Source organism: Ornithodoros turicata, chromosome 10 (genome assembly GCF_037126465.1).
Source record: "Ornithodoros turicata isolate Travis chromosome 10, ASM3712646v1, whole genome shotgun sequence".
Taxonomy (NCBI): domain Eukaryota; kingdom Metazoa; phylum Arthropoda; class Arachnida; order Ixodida; family Argasidae; genus Ornithodoros; species Ornithodoros turicata.
In genome coordinates this window covers 4,007,536-4,024,134 of record NC_088210.1, presented here as the reverse complement: position 1 = coordinate 4,024,134, position 16,599 = coordinate 4,007,536, and the positions used below count along the sequence as shown (strand labels likewise).

Below are 16,599 nucleotides of genomic sequence, written 5' to 3'. Positions count from 1 at the left end.
GATTTTTCACAAGTCAGTATACGCTTTGTAGTAAAATATAAAGCGTGTTTCCGCCATTTTCTTAACATCTGCCACCGTCGCCACTCGTTTCACTTTTCTGTTGCTCCGCTTTGCTTCCCATGAGGGCAAATCAGCGCGGCGTTTCAAAAAATAATAAATAAATAAAATAAAAAGAAAAGAAAGAAGAAACAGCAACAAGAGATTGGGCCACTCAGCCGAAATGCTTTGGAAATGAAATTGCATTCACTTCCAAACAGGGAACAGACACTGTACATTGGTGTTCTCGCGAGCGTCTACACATTCGAGAGCCCTGTTCGCCTGTGAGTCGAAATGAAGGGTGAGCTGTCTAAGTTTAAATCGATTGCGTGCACAAACAACGGCGAAATGAGAAATTGTTTGGCGTATTAAGTCGGCGTAGAGGTAATGTCTCTGTTTCTTACTCATGTACTTGAGAAAGTGAGTTGGTTCATGGAAAGCCGAATTTCTGCAGTGCTACATCGTCCCGCGTTTCTCTCTCCCTTCAAATACATGATCCGTACAGCATCCCATCACGGAGTTGATTCGGACAATCCGTGAAACGGCCGCAACAGACCTCCTGCGGATATACGGCTACGGATATCCTTCCACAAATATCCGAGGAGAGTCCCACAGAGGTCAGTTTTCGGATATGGACATTGGGATCGGTTTCGGACGTCCGTAGGAGATGGTGTTCTGTCTGGGCGATCGTTTCATTTCCTCTTGCTCCGCTTATTTATTTCTCAATCAGGGAAAATAAGTGCGGCGTTTCAAAAAAGAAAAAGAAAAAAAAAACAAAAGCAAAAAGGAAACAAGTGACTGGGCCACCTAGCGAGAGAGCTTTGGAAATGAAGTGGCATTCACTTACAAAAAGAATGCAGTTACTATACAATGGTGCTCTCGCGAGCGTCTACAAACTCGAGAGCCCTGTTCGCCAGTGAGTCAAGGTGAAAGATGTCGAAAATTATTTCGATTGCATACACGAACAACATTGAAATGAGGAACTGCTTGGCGTATTAAGTCACCATAGAGATAACGCCTGTGTTTCTTACTCATTCGGTTTGAGAAATTGGGTTGGTCCAAGAAAAATCGAATTCACGCAGTCTATCATCATCCCGCATTTGTCCCTCTCTTGCAATACATGATCCATACAGCATCCCATCACGGAGCTGAATCGGACAATCCGTGAAAGAGCCGCGGACCACCCGTGGGTATACGGCTACGGGTATCCCTCCATAAATATTCCCAGGATGTACCACGGAGGTTCGTTACCAGAAATGAACATCGGGATCTATTTCGGACGTCTGTAGGAGATGGTGTTCTGTCTGTGTTTGGGAGAGGGAAAGGGGCAACCCTCCTTTCCCACGTAAGGTCTCTACACAACCCCTCCCGAATTTTTTTTTTTCTGGTTACGCCTGCTCTAACGTGTTGACATGTTACAGGTGCTGTTTCCCAATGCCAATGTCCAGCAGGACGTGCTCCTGCAAAAAGGAAAGCCACTTTGGAAAAGTTTTGCCGTCTCAGTATAGGGGACGCAAACCCTCATAGGGTATACCGCACCTGTTTCGCCCTGCAGCAGCCGGAAGCAGGCAGACCAACAGGCAAGGTCTCGCCTGTCACCCCAAAAAGGTTGGTACTGATCAAAGGTATGCATGACATTTTGACAGCTACACTGAAAGCACCCATGTATTGCTGGAACATGAATTCGAGGGGCAGATTAGCTCGTGTTACGTGCTGAAAGCCCCTAGAGGAGAACACACAAGACAAGACAAATTCTTGAATGTAGAGATTTATTCCGACCGTGAGCTCGAGAAACTGGAGAAGGAGGCAGAGGGAATGCTGACACAATTAATTCTACTCCTTATCTCCACAAACACCCATAAATTCTGGGGAGCCCCAAATTCTGTAAAGTGGCAGTAGAAGAGAAATGGGAGGGACATGAGGGCAACACAGAGGGACAACTGACAAACTGGTTTTATTTTGCACACCAGTTACCGTATAAGCAAAGCCAAACAACGCTTCTGCATGGAAACCTATAACTGAGGTCACGCAAGACACGTGATGTGGTTTGATAGGCCAGTTGTGCTCTGCGTCGTTCTTTAGTCCTTCCTTCCAGGCTCTGACGTTTTATACATTTTAGAATAAGACATCAAACTGTCCAATTTTAGCAATTTCAAGTATCGTTTGATTTACTTAATTTCTTTTTGGAATGTAGTAGTCAGGTGAAGGTTGACTCTACAGTATTAGCAGTGCAAAATATGTATGCTTTGGGAACTGAGCCAGACCTGACGTTATGGTTATGTTTTGTTAACCCCATGGTCGAACTACACGTTTATCCAACGTTGCGAAATTCACACACCAACGAATGCAGTACATGCTGAACTGCTCTTGTACCCCTCAATGTTTGTCCCGGGAACCACACAGTCATTGTCATGCAAGACATTGCAACGAACTTAACTGCGGTATGGCATGAAATTCAACCAACTTAGGGAAAGGAGATGAGGGTGCCAGGAATCGAACCTCGGGCTTCAACGCCCATTTTCCTGGCTTTGCTGAATTTAGATAGTTTCGTCCCTACAATTGCGGTCTGCCACTGCAACTCTGGTTGCTTACGTTGCTCCCCCCCTCCCCCCGTTGTGATTTGGAAGCCAATCATTCCGTTAGGAGACGCCTGGTGTTGAGCGTGAGCTACTGACATTCGAATAGCGAATTCGGGTGGTCATTTGGTAGCAACACGGCTGAGCGCTCGGAAATTGCTAGGTCGGCTACCGAGCTGGATCACGTGATCGTTACCGCCCGAACATGAGTGCTAGGAATCCAGCGGTTAGGGGCGTCGCGGTCGCCCGTCTTCGAGTTCTGTCGTCTGATAAACCACGTGATTTCAACGTGCGGGCCAATGAGGGCACCCGTTGCCGTTGCAGTGCGGATGTGACGACAGCGGATATAGTGGAGGAATCAGCTACTCGATTGTTGTGAGACCTGGCAAAAAAATAGTGCTAGCTGGCAAATTCCGAGCGCTCGAAAGACGCCACGAACATGCGATATTGCTTCATTTTGATCGAGCGAACATGATTGCTCGAGATCTTGCAAAAAAAAAAAAAAGTTGCTACGAAATGACCACCCGAATTCGCCATAAGCTGGGATGCACGAAGTGAAAATAGCTTTTCCTTTGTTCACTTGCGGTGGAGATCAAACTTAAATGCCTAGTAATTAAAAGTGACAGAAGCATTGAAAAGGTTAACAGGCTGCTGGCTGAGCAAATTAATGACTTGGGAACAAGCGCCAGCAAGGCAATATTCCAAAAATAAACGATGACAATAACAATATATTTCTTTACTTCATTCATCTGCACTGTCACGTCTACAGAACAACACTGCTGTAGTTTACTTTCCCTGTAGGCCCCACACTGTCCGACACAGCGTGTTTCACCTAACGTGATGAAAAATTCTAAAAGTCGATGTACTCACTGGAGGATTGACTGTAGGGATCTTCAAAAATTACCTTCTGGGAAGTTTTACCTCTATTTAGGAAGGCTTTAGGAAGGCGAGTTTAATTGAGAGAAAGGGAAAGAAACGTAAAACAAGAAGCGGGGACACTTCTTCCTCTAGACGCACATGTCGTGCGCGCTTCTTTGTGAAAATCAAGCAGGCGGGGCTAACGCGTAATTTCCACTTATTTTTTCGACTATTTCTGTTGCGATGTTGTGCATAGTTTCTGTTGGGTCCGTGGTTATCCGTAGAGGACTTCATACTTCTGTAAAAAAAGTCAGGTTCGCTTGGCAATTTACAAAGTTCATTTAAAAAATAAAATCAATTAAAAATTATCCAAAGCCTTCCTAAATGGCGGGAAAAGTTTCTAGAAGGTAGTTTCCGAAAGAAATTTTGAAGAAATTAATTTTATGTAGGGTATGCGCCGATATTTTATGATTTGGTGTTTTACATTGTCAAATGCAACGTTGATGTTGCAGATTTTGTTTCATATTTTGAGTTTGAGAGGTTTACCGCTGTCTTTTATATTACTGAGCGCCTGATGCTACTTTAATGCGATAATGCTCTGTAGTAATCACAACCTGTGATGTGAAGGGAAAACCTGAGCTGCTCGTTTTGGAGCACATTGCTGCTGCAGAAAATCTTTCGGCAAAGCTAGAAATTCCATCCCTACTCCTTTTCAGCGTTGCACAGAACACAGCCCTAGAATACATGAACACAAGTATTGTTACACACTGGATTGACAGATACTTTTATCACTCGCTCTGCACAAGTTGAGTAGAAACTTTGTCCATGTTTGTCTCTCAGTATCACACAGGCTGTAATCCTATACAGTGGTGGCCGATTCCCACGATGATGACTTCTAATTGAGCTATCTTTACCTTCCACGGGGTAAACAACGCAGCACCGTACAACAGTTATCCGTACAACCCTCCTGGCGAAACATGAATGCCTGCAAGTGGAAAGAGTATCATGTTGTTTAATGGCCACTAAGCTTTTTGTGCGCCTAGAAGCACTGATATTTTTGTGGAAGCATTCAAAGTGAACTTATTTTGGCAAGTGTACCTTGTTTCACATATGTATCCCTTGGCAAACGCCTGCATCGCTTTGGCAGTAGTCATATTGCCTTTAGTACAAGTGCACGAACTCAGTGAACCCAGCAGTATTTATTCTCTTGTGCCGGTAAATACTCGTAGTCCAAAGGTGTTATTGCCAAAAACCTCATTTCCTCTTGCGATATTGCCTAAAATTGTATTTTAACGGGAGAAATAGGCAATGATTTTTGAAACCGCATTCTTCTTTCCTTTCTCTTTTGGGGTCGTATGCTTGTCCTGCAATAGCACATCTGTTTCCTAGCTGCATGTGCCAAGTTGCAAAGGGCATTGGCTTAGTTCTTTTTTAAACGCCGTGTTAGCGTCGCGAAGCAACTGTGGCGATGAGCTTCGTAAAAGACGTGGACAGACAGATGGAGAGAGGTACAGCACGAAGAGTGGGACAGAGAAAATCCGGAAATCCCAGGGAAAACCGCAGACAGCACAGCCGGTGACAGGATTCGAACCCGTGTCACCTCCCAGTCTTGGCGTGGAAAGTGATCATCTTAACCACTACGCCACGGGAGCTGGCTTGCCGGGCAAGTAGATGCAACTACGCGTGCCCGCAGAAGATTTATACTTGGAACCTGAGAGCGAGGAACAAAAAAGACCGCACCCCACATTTAGTGTCGGAACCACGAAGAAAACCCGTTTAGTGCCCGCTTTATTTAGCTGTTCCGAGCCTGCAACACGTTGAGAAGGAGTCGTTAAGATGACAGATCATTAGGTCGTGGATTGAGCACCTGGATTGTTGACCACCACTACTAGCAGTTGAGCTAGCTACTAGTTGAGCACCACTACTAATGCTGGAGTGGTATTCTGCCAGCCACATGGGAAAAGGTAAGCGGATCAAACATCCCCTGCTGGAAGAAGTGAAACAGGTGTACGGTCATATCTAAGCTTTGTGAGTAATAAAAAAAATCGCTCGTGTGCTCAATTCTGCCAGAGATCGGCCCTCTACGTCGAGAACCATGCACGACATGCCAATCTGTACACTGCATGTTAGCAGCGAATATTTTGTGGAGCAGACTCGAATACCCTGCAGCAGTAGTAGTCACTGACCGCTGGATGTGCACAACAAACCAAGCAGTCTGGGCACAAAATTAACAGTTGATCAGCAGTACAGTTCTTTTATAAGCCGCGTCATCTAGCTAAGGGCGAGTCAACGACGCTCTCGCAGCGCGCGTCCGCCATGTTTTTGGCAAGGATGGAGGCGTCGCTCACATGCTGCCAGTATACGGCTTTGTTTGAATTGTGCGTCTGGGGTGCGCCACCTGGGGCTTGGTTTGCTTTCTCATCAAAAACTACTTTCGTGAGTGGATGATCCATCTGCATTTGCAATGGCAGTCTGTTGTTGCGTGCCTTTCTGCAGCCAGCATGAGAGACGCCACAAAAAACAAGGTGTGTGCAGAACTGTTCGGTGGCAACAATTCACATGATTCAAGTACTCACAAAGCTTAAAGTACTATGTACTAGTGTTCAGTACAGGTGCTCGATGCAGGACAAAAAGTTGTAAATAGCACACTGTTCATGTGTTCATTAGCGTTATACATTTGTTACCATTGTGTAGAGTTGAGCGTCTGTAATATTCGCCGGTTCCACACAGTTAAAAGGCGGGCATACAACTGATATGTCAGTGAAAGCCCGTAAACAAGATCACAGCTTGTGACGTGCTCCCTTGCCATGCCAAGCAGATCTAATCTTCTAGCAAATCCTGCAAAGCAACATAGAGGGCCGCCCAAAGAACATAGCATGCCAAATGCCACTGTGTACATGTAACAGCCAGCAGAACAACAGAATCAAACACCAACTGCTGCTCAGGAAGATGCCAGGCAGGTCTGCAGGCCGTGACATTGAAAATCAGCCTATGTTTCAAATCACAGTCACTGATGGATATGTTGAGATTAGTGACTCTACTGTGGAGTCCAAATTCGCAGCATGACAGGTAGCCCAGGTAGCCAAAGAAAAGCCCCTGAGGTTAGAACTAGAGGTTTGGAAAATTAAAGAGCTACAACACGAGCTGAAACACACAAAGCAGGAAGCTCGATTTATCCCATTAGGTGGAAAAGAAGAAGATTGGGAGGCAGTTCTCTATAGAATGATTCAAGTAAAGTGATGAAGACATGCGTTTCTATACAAGCCTTCCATCCTATCGAGTGTTCAAAGGTGTTTTGAAATTTCGGAATCCCGCTGATGAAGGAGAAAGTATCAAAGCCTCCTCGAGAACATAGACAGACTCGCTCAAGACTGGCAGGCCGAGGAGCATCGCAGTTGAAAACGAGTTTTTTTCTTTTCCTTGTCAGAATGAGACCAGGACTCTTTGAGGCAGACCTTGCGGATAGGTTTTGTGTATCAGCCGCTACGATCTCCACGGTTTGCATCATCTGGACGAGTTTTGCATTTACTTTGCTAGCTCAGTTGCCTCTCTGGATGTCCAAACAGCGTGTTGAGGAAGAGATGTCCACGGATGCCGCGGAAATAAAGTGGCAGTCAGCAAGTTTATTATCCCTTACAGTCGGCAACATTCTCAACTTACAAATTGTTAAGCGATTGACTCGTATCTCGCCAGATGTTACAGTCCCCTTTGTATAAAGCCTGTTCTCTGGCTTCATATCTGACAATGAATGTTAGACACAGTGGCTTTCTGACATTCCGATTCGATGACGGAGACATCGTCATGGCGGATAAGGGTCTTAGGATTGAAGACATGCTGAAAGAGAGCAATGCTGTGTGAATTCAGTGAAATGGAAGTCATGGAAACTGAGGAAATTGCATCATTGCGCATACATGTTGAACGATGAATACAGTGCATCGAGAGTTTTCACATATTTGACAGACTGATCCTTCTTTTGCTAGGGCCTATTGTAAATAAAATATGGGTTATGTGTCCAACATTAATCAATTTTCAGTCCCTGCTTGTACGTCCCCGTCGTCACTGACTGTTGACTATTGTTATGATGGCCGATGTGCTTGTACATGTTGTTCCCATGTTTCCTAGGCCAGCATGAGTGGCCAGCGTGAGCTATGCTCAAGTGAAAGATTGCCTTGGCATAGAACTTGTAACTGAATGCTCCAAGTATGCCAATGTTTGTTTGCCTTAGTGAGCAAATCCTTATGTAATAGTACGTACAACATATCACGACCAGGAACAGTGGCGCCGCTAGGGTACGCGTCACACGGTGCAGGGGCTATTTGCGTCGCAGATCACAGCCCACAGGGTGTCCACAGTGGCGATCACTGAGGAGCTATAATGTACTTGAATTTTTCAGATATGTAGGGCAACAATGTGGGGAAAGAGGAGAGAACACATGAAGGTTATGCTTTGTGGCTTCCCTCAAAGAACCATGTCTAAAGGTACGCTTTTTGCTTTCATTTTTATCCATCCTGTAACCGATCACTTTTCTTTTTCCAAAGCAAACTAATTATTATGCCCGTTTCTCAGCTGTCGGACACTACCGTTCGACGTACATTGTGAACGACTTCGACTCGTAAAGGAAGATGGAGAAGGTGGACCGTCAGTGTCACTCTGTGAGTGAAGACGGTGCGTGTCTGTGTTTAAAATAAAGTGTTTCTCACAGTCCTCTATTTATGCAGATTACGAATAGCTACTGACGGGAGATCTGCCCCTGGCCCTAACCTTCAAGCCTCCTACGAAGACGTTCATTTTACGTATCGGCGATCAGCCGAGGACCGGCAGTTCTGGTGGACTCTGGTCCAGGGACCCCAGTCATTGGGTATACTCGAGCCTTCGTCCAAATTTGGGCTGTTTTTCCGGCTACGGAACCACAGCTGAAGGCTAACTCTCTCTCTCTCGTGTAATCTATAATGATGAATAAAAAAGGTTGTATTATGTCCATTCATGTTTAACATCCTCATCGAGTACATCATAACCAATTTTCTCGTACCGTGTTACCATCTCTATAATGCGAATGTTACATTATGTTGTCGGGAACGAATGTGGGGGAAGACAGGAGATTGTGATGTGCTCCAAACGGATTCTGTAGGAACGACATTGTCGATAAATGATGCATCCACGATGAATTATGTACAATTTCCTCTTCGATTATTTGTGTTTGACACGCGGGTTTGATTGTTGTAGACAATAGTGAGATTTAATAAATCGCTTTGCAACGTCCGGGCACTGTACATGGTATGATAATCCAAAATGATATGACCCCACGCAAGGCTGATGCTGTTGATGTGTTAGTTTAGTACACTGTGGAACGAGAAGGTATGTTTAATGACGTCGTAGCTCTCCCGCATGACAAATCGGGGACCCCGAGCCGCGAAGACTTTTCATGTTAGGCTATTCAGGAATTCCCCTTATTACAATGCATTTTTTTTTTTGCATCCACGAAACGACTAGTCGCGATCACCTTGAGCAGCCTAAAAACGCTATGTTAGTCTGCACCGCCATATTATTTCTCGCGTACTGGGCCTAGTCGTCTTCTGCGCCTCGCAGATTCCGCAACCGTGTGACGCCTCCAACACGTGTCCGTATTCCTCGAGGAGGATACCCTAACGTAGGTTCGGTAGCATCGCGCATGCGCAACGAGACGAACGCCATAGCAAGTAGCGTATCGGAGATGCAAAATCGTGTGTGCTCTAATAACTGAGTTTAGTTTACAGTTTGTGTGCAATATGAACTATCATATTTTCACCCACACTGGTGAGCGTTACATATCGATGCATGCTATACTTAAGACATTTGTAAAAATCTAGCTAAAATCGACCTATACATTGTGGGGGATGTATATGCATTCAACAAAATACTGTCATCAGACATTCAGGGAGAGAGATCTTCTGATTTATGATCCCTTTGAATGCGTAGCATATTGCTATCGGCCATGACTGACTTCGTAATTTTGGAAACCTCGATTGAATAATTTTCATTAGTCATCGTTTGTTAACCAGTGTACACTTTACGTCCTTCATCAAATTTAACCTTCCTCGAATAATTACTGAAACACAGTTTTCAAGAGTAACTATGCACTTGTTAGAATGAACCATTGAATTAGTGTCCAGAAAAGAAGGCTGACCAGCAAAATTACTTACGACTAAAACTGCACAACCGATGACAGATCCCTTGATGAGGACGTCCAGGTCGATGGGAAATGAGACGCTCATACACTTTCCAATGTCGCTACGGTACGTTCCTTCACATATAATCTCCCCCACTAGAGTGCCTGCCATTGTGTACACCTGGAAAGCAAATCACACTGTTAACAGTCTGCCTATATTTTATTACTTTTCATAATAACTACGAGGCTGTCGCATCACTCATTTTGTGACACAAATAACACACACATATACTGGATGAAGCAGCAAATTATTTCCGATTTCTTTTGCTATCTTACCCTTGGGTCGCAGTAATGTCACTGGTGCAACCACGCCCCCACATCCCTACGGGTACCTACATACCCGCGCAGGTGCACCCGATATGCGTACGCATGTTTCAGTTATGCCACATGGTCGTCGCAGCACGAAATGATTTATTGATGCTGGGGACACTGTCCGTTAGCGAGCCACTTTGTCCAACAGTCAGATGCTGCGGCGACAGCTGTCATGGTTGCCAGCTTACTATCGCAAAGCGTACCAGTCGTCGTGCCAGAAGATAGCGAAAATCATCACTATGTGGCAAACATATCGGCAGAGTTACCACTTCATTTTGAGATCATGAACGGGGTGTTTCACCGCAATGGCGATACCCTGCCCCATGCTTTATTGCCCCCCACTACCAACCATCCCGACGCGCACTCCTCCTGTGTGATAATTGGCTGGACTCTCACCCTGTCTCTCTCAAAGAGTATGCATAGAAAGTGGTGCCAGGAACTGACAAAGCTGTCACCACCTGGCACACCACGGATGGACTGGATACGGAATGTATTCGAAAATGTTCGCGGTAAATCGGGTCGTACACCAAAAGCCGACATGCTCGAATTGTGGCTCCGGGTAGTGCTGTACGCTGCCAATCCGAGGAGACAGTGTTTGGTTACACCCGCATTATACCCGCAACCGGCGATCATATGTAAATGTGTACCCACAATTAAATAACAAACTTTTGCGCATATCCGCAGGTACACGCGGTATACCGCACCGCACTCATCTTTAGCCATGACCCCTGCTGGACATAATCCAATTTAAAATAGCCAGGAAACATCATTCGGTTTAAGTGGATATCGTATTCGCATTGAAGGTGACCGAAATTCTCCGTTCCGAATCGACAATTTTGACAAATGCCATATTGAAAACAACAGGAATTTTGTGGGTTTCAACGAGAAATTACTGTATATGTTAATAGGACCGAAATAGAACAACTTTTAGTCACACCCCAGTGGACACCACATGTCCCTGAGACATCCCAGAAATGCCGCATACGTCACCGACATCTCGTACGTCACATGGATGTTGCATGGATATACCCAATGGGGCGTTAATTGCAAAGAAGCAGTCTCAACACTGTTGCAGATGTTTCGCGCTCTACACCCTATTACGCATAGTCAGCGTCCTCCCCCCCCAAAAAAAATGTATTTCAATATATGGTTTTCAATTTCAATGCGGTCAGAGGGAGCCAGTCTGTGTGGCTGGGCTCCGATGCCAAATACATATAGTAGCTGGTATGCACGGCTAACGCTAAGTGCCAATGATTATACTACGCACCGATTGCGCGCCGGCAGGGGGATCGTATAATATGATCATATCAGCACCTGCAATCCTTTCCTCTTTAGGGTGGGGGCAGTTTCTTTTTTCTTTTTTTGTCGTGTGATATGGTCAAGCAAGTTGGCATTCTTGCCGTCTTACGCTTCACATATATTCTAAAATTGTTTAATCTGGAAATAGAATGTATCGGCTATCGGTTTCCAATTTCCAAGTGGTTTTGTAATAATATATATGTGTTTTGTTTTGTGTTTCCAAATATTTGTTTCATAAACAACTTGCAAGTGGTTCCACTTGCAGATATTTTCCACCTGGGACCCTTTGGAAGCCAGTCTACTTTTCCATTCACCCAATGTGCCTGAGCAAACATTTTCCCAAGCAGCAAGTTTACAGCAGCAAGTTTTTTGCTGTGAAAGTGTTAATTTTTTTTTGCTGCATATGCTCCGGAGCCTAGAAAGGACAGTACAGGCTACATATATCTAGCTACACAGGGAGTCTACTTGAAACCGTTAAAATTAAACGCTCAAGAATAATGGCGTAAGTATCCACCGTCAAGAATAAAACGCCCGGAATATACGCTTAAGAATCCACCATTGAAAATAATCCATCTTTAACAACAAATTCCCAAAAATGTACCATTAACAATGTATCGTTACACATGAACCGTTCAGCATCCACCCGATTTGATTGATCGCTGTAGTGAAGTGGTATAGCAGCAAACGGGGGTGTCGTTACCCGCTATGAAAAATAGTTCTCAACTTTCATTGGTCTGGGTACTTGGTCGAACCGGGAAGAACCTTGTGACAGCGCGGCAAAAAATAGTTCCAAATGTCTTGCGCGTTTTGTGTTAAGTGATGAGACGTGTAACTTTAGCTACATTTTTTTCTTCTGATTTTCGGTCCAAAATATGCGTTTTACTAAGAAGCAACTACACGAAGCGCTCCACTGCAGACTTATTCTCTGTCCAGTTTTTCGCGCTCTTTCTCCCCCATTCGTGATGTACCAGCTTGCCCACACTATATCCTTAACTACACGGGCACAATGTTATTTTTTATTATGCTCGTCAACATGCAAGAAAGCGGTTACGCTGTTATTTGTGAGATGCGCGTGGATAAAGCCGCCGGCCACATTGGTAAATGTTTAGGTGTTTACATGTTCAAAATGGTGAATTTCATATCACCATTTTAATTCGGTGCTGTGCACTGAGACCACATTGAAATTACGAGAGTCGTGGTACAAATCGAGCTTCAGTATGCGTCTTGGGCCGACTAAGGGGGAACTGTGCCGACATTCGTCTGGAAAGTCTTCGGAAAACTCGGGGAGAACCTCAGACAGCACAGGCGGTGGTATAGGATTCGAACCAACCACCTCCCAGTCTTCAGCACGAGATTGGCTACCACCAACAAGCGGACGCCTTAGCATGATCTACTACTATACTAGAGACCTGGACATCCGCAAAGCTCCCAGCACCGGGGTATTAGTTCTGGCAATCGCCGCTTGCCTATGGATTTGGCGCCAGCTCGCACTATTCGTTACCACGTGACTTGCCGAAACCGCGGCAATGCATGGTGGGCTGTGTTGACAACGACGAAGCAGTAAGAGAATAGCGCGTGCTTAGCAACAACACGAAAGACGGTGGCAAGGGTGACAGTGTCATTCCCTCTTCCCAATAATGCTATGTGGCGCTTGCAGTGGCCACTACCGTAACTATCCCATGACCCGGCTCTCCCATAGGCGATTGCCAGTTGTCCAGGTCTCTAGTATAGAGTAGGTCGTGCGCCTTAACCCCACTCGGCCATGCCGCTGGTCGGTCCATGAAATATCTCACTTGTTTTGTGCTCAATACTACGACACACAGTATAAGTTGCCGAAGAAACCAGAGATTGAGATGATACAGCCGCATGTGTCTGCAAGAGTAGGAGGAGAGCAAAAATATAACAAAAAAAAACGAACATGGGAAAACGTAAAGGCTCAACCGTACACTCGGGCAAAACACGTGTAAAGTTTAATAGCAGTAGCAATAGCAGACATAAGCAGCGGAGGCATGTATACTACGCAATATTCAAGAAATTTCAAGTGCGCCTACGTGGGGTGCAAGGGAATAGAACCATTGCGTTGAACTGATTGTTGCACACAGCAGACACTTCTTCGTGATAATACCCATGTTAACAAAATGTTAAATCCGACATTCTACAGAATGCCCCCACCCCCAGACATTTTATAAACCATGCGAAATTAGCCGGAAAAATATGAAATAGAATTCATTTCATACATTGTCTACGCACAGAATATGTACAGAATTAGTTCGCTGTAGAAGACAAAGTGCAAAAATGTTTTGTTTTCCATCGCGAAAAAAAAAGAGAGAACTACCCGAGTCAGTATCGACAGATGAACAGAGTACTTGCACCCACTCTCTTGCCGATAGATACCGATGAACAATCCGTGTGATGATTCAGCTTTTAGTGCCGCAAACACAACTTTGGCAATACAGCACCAAACAAAGGTAAGAAACTTAACAATGTAGTTAAAATTAACGAAGTTAAAATTACGAAGGAACAGAAAAAAAAAGAAACGAAAAGAAAAGCGATGTCAAGTTGCCTGTGGTGAGCTAATCCAAGAGTGATATTAAACGGTAGGATAAACTTATTTATTTACACGTGGTAAACAAGACTTTCGTGCACGAGGCTGCACTTCTTCAGGTTACAAAAACATGAACATGGTACAGGCACATACTGCCACGTATCATCTTTGAAGCGACCACGCGGAACTGCAACAACAGGCAACGAGGCGTCGAACGGGCTGAAATCCACGACACGCCACGCTGATTAGCGAGATCCTTCCAGAATCATCTGTTCCTTGGAGAAGCTTCTGTATTTCCTCCTCTCCATCGACGCATGTTTTCTACAACGTTCACCGCTGTGCATAAAATCTTGTGAGCTCCCAGCCGGAGCATTCATTACCTTAGTTCTGTTTGAGAGCAATCGCTCTTGCGTTACGCAGCTGAATAAAGCATTCGCCGACTATTCCCCGTCTCGCTCGTCTATTTCCAACCGTGACAATATATACAGTTGACGGGGGTGTTCTGACATGAGAGGGTAACAGGGTGATGGAAAGGATGCAAATGCAGGTAAAAATGAAAACATAAATACGAGGGTATTCATGTCAAACCGGGACTTTTCGTTTTTCGCAAAGGTAAAATGAACTTACAGGCGAGAAATTAGTTTTATTTTTCAGCGTAATCTCCAGCTACACTAATGCACTTGTGCCAGCGTTTCACGAGGGCTTGGATGCCAGCAGTGTAGAAATCTGACCGTCGCGTAGCGGCCATGATCGGACCGCATTCTTGACCTCGTCGTCGAAGCTGAAGTGGCGGCCCCCAAGGAACGCCTCTGTGGCACGAAGCGATGGAAATCGCTGGTGTCGAGGTGTGGACTGTAAAGGGGATGTGGCAGCAACTCCCAGCCAAGTTCCTCTAAGGTGCGTGTCGTGAAATGTGCGGTTTGCGTGCGTGCATTGTCCTGTAGGAGGAGTCGGACTCCTTTGGTGATGAGGCCCGGCCGCTTTTGCTTCAGCGCGTTATGCACATCCCTGAGAACCTGGCAGTAATATGCACTATTGATGGTGGTACCAGTGGGCAGAAAATCAACGTGAACAGCCTTGTCCTAGAAAACCGTGGCCATGACCCTACCAGCAGACGGGGTGCTTACGAACTTCTCGGGAGCTGGCGAGCCCGGATGCTTCCATTGTTTTGATGCGCGTTTAGACTCAGGAGTGCAATGGTGCACCCACGTTTCATCCCACGTGATGATCCGATCAACGAACGACTGTCCTTCAGTGTCGAAACGGTACCTTAGCTCTTGGGAGATTTCCAGTCTTCTCTGCCGGTCAAACACGGAGAGCTGCCTCGGGACCCAACGGGCACTAACGAAACTGGAGGTGTTCATGAATGATAGTGTTCAACGTTGCCACAGAAAGGTCCGTCTTTCGAGCCAGTTTGAGACATGTTATCCGTCGGTCCTTGAGGATCAGGCGCTCCAAAAGTTGGATATTCTCAGGAGCTCTGACACTGGGCTGTGAGCCGCCCCGGCCGGTATCATCCTGCACTGATGTACGGCCGTCTCGGAACCGTTTGCAGCACTCAAACGCTTTGCTGCGGCTAAGTGTATCGTGGCCATACTGAGCCTAGCTGAAGTCTTCTGTGAATTTCAGATGACTTTACGCCTTCCTTCGTGACAATTCGCTGTTTGATGTGCGCACTCATTGTTTGCGCTGTTTGATGTGCGCCTCGTTCGCGGCTATCTTGTCGAGCAGGTGTCTCCTGTTTTGCACAGACTTTGGACCAAATGCTCACTCCGCGTGCAAATATCTATACAGGGTGTCCCAGAAAACGTGTAATTGAATTATAATAAAAAACGACACCACCTAGAGTCATGCGGTCAATGGTATTTGTTCTTACTGGGTTTTTGCCACCTCCTCATATGAATGTTGTGTAACGTAAGTTTAATTATGTAAATTTTGGCGAGCTTAAGTCGGAAATTTGCCTTGTAAAGGTCACTTTTTTACCCTACCAAAGTGAAGAGCATGTCTAATTTAGTCAAATTAATGATAATTGCAGGGATATTCAGGAGCTATCCCATCGGAAAAAATAGCCGACAATCATGCTTTACGGAGGTCGCAAGAATAGCGCACGATGAATTTTTCAGCGCAATCTTTGTCGGTTCGACGAAAGGATGTTGGAAAAGCTGCCCTCCCCGACATCGCAGAAGGAGATAAAACAGGCACGGCTTATGACGTCCGACTTTCGCTGGGATAATGCTTTCCCTCTCCCAATTTTAGGAACTGTTACTTTTTCTATCACTCTGTGGGTTGGCTTCGGAACCTCCTTCGTCGCACTGAGAGCGATTGCGCTCAAAAAGTCATCGCGCGCTATGGTCAGGTGCTCCGAAAAGCATGATATTCGGCTATTTTTTCCGATGGGATAGCTCGTGAATATCACTGTGAATTATCATGACTTTGAGTGAATTCGGCACGCTCTTCATATTGGTGGGGTAAAAAGTGACCTTTACGTGCAAATTTCCGAGTTCAGTTCGCAAATATTTACATAATTAAACTTGGAGTACATGACATTCACATTAGGAGGTGGCAAAAACCTAATAAGAACAACTGCTGTTGACTGCATGATTCGGCGTAGTTTTTTATTATAATTCAATGACGCGTTTTCTGGGACACCCTGTAGATCGGGATAACTTACTTTCACATGAGCCGCGGCACCAACAAAATCCTTCGTTATCTTCCCTTATCCTATCGCAGAGTCAAGCCAACCGACAGGCAACCGGTTTGATCGCACT

The 16,599-nt window shown here is 45.3% G+C and overlaps 1 protein-coding gene across 2 annotated transcripts in view; it reads right to left on the bottom strand.

Moving 5' to 3' along the window:
- Window positions 1-4,238: 4,238 nt before the first annotated feature.
- LOC135369803 (uncharacterized) overlaps window positions 4,239-16,599 on the bottom strand; it is a 51,606-nt gene continuing 39,245 nt past the window's right edge. Inside the window, exons 5-6 of one of the 2 annotated variants that reach the window (XM_064603335.1) lie at window positions 9,650-9,796; window positions 4,239-4,455 (exon numbers count right to left, since the gene is read on the bottom strand). In XM_064603335.1, the coding sequence (XP_064459405.1) occupies window positions 4,381-4,455; window positions 9,650-9,796 (222 nt within the window). In that variant the 3' untranslated portion in view covers window positions 4,239-4,380. Of the gene's footprint in view, window positions 4,456-9,649; window positions 9,797-16,599 lie in introns of those variants that run through there. The other variant, XR_010415126.1, reaches the window with a different exon arrangement.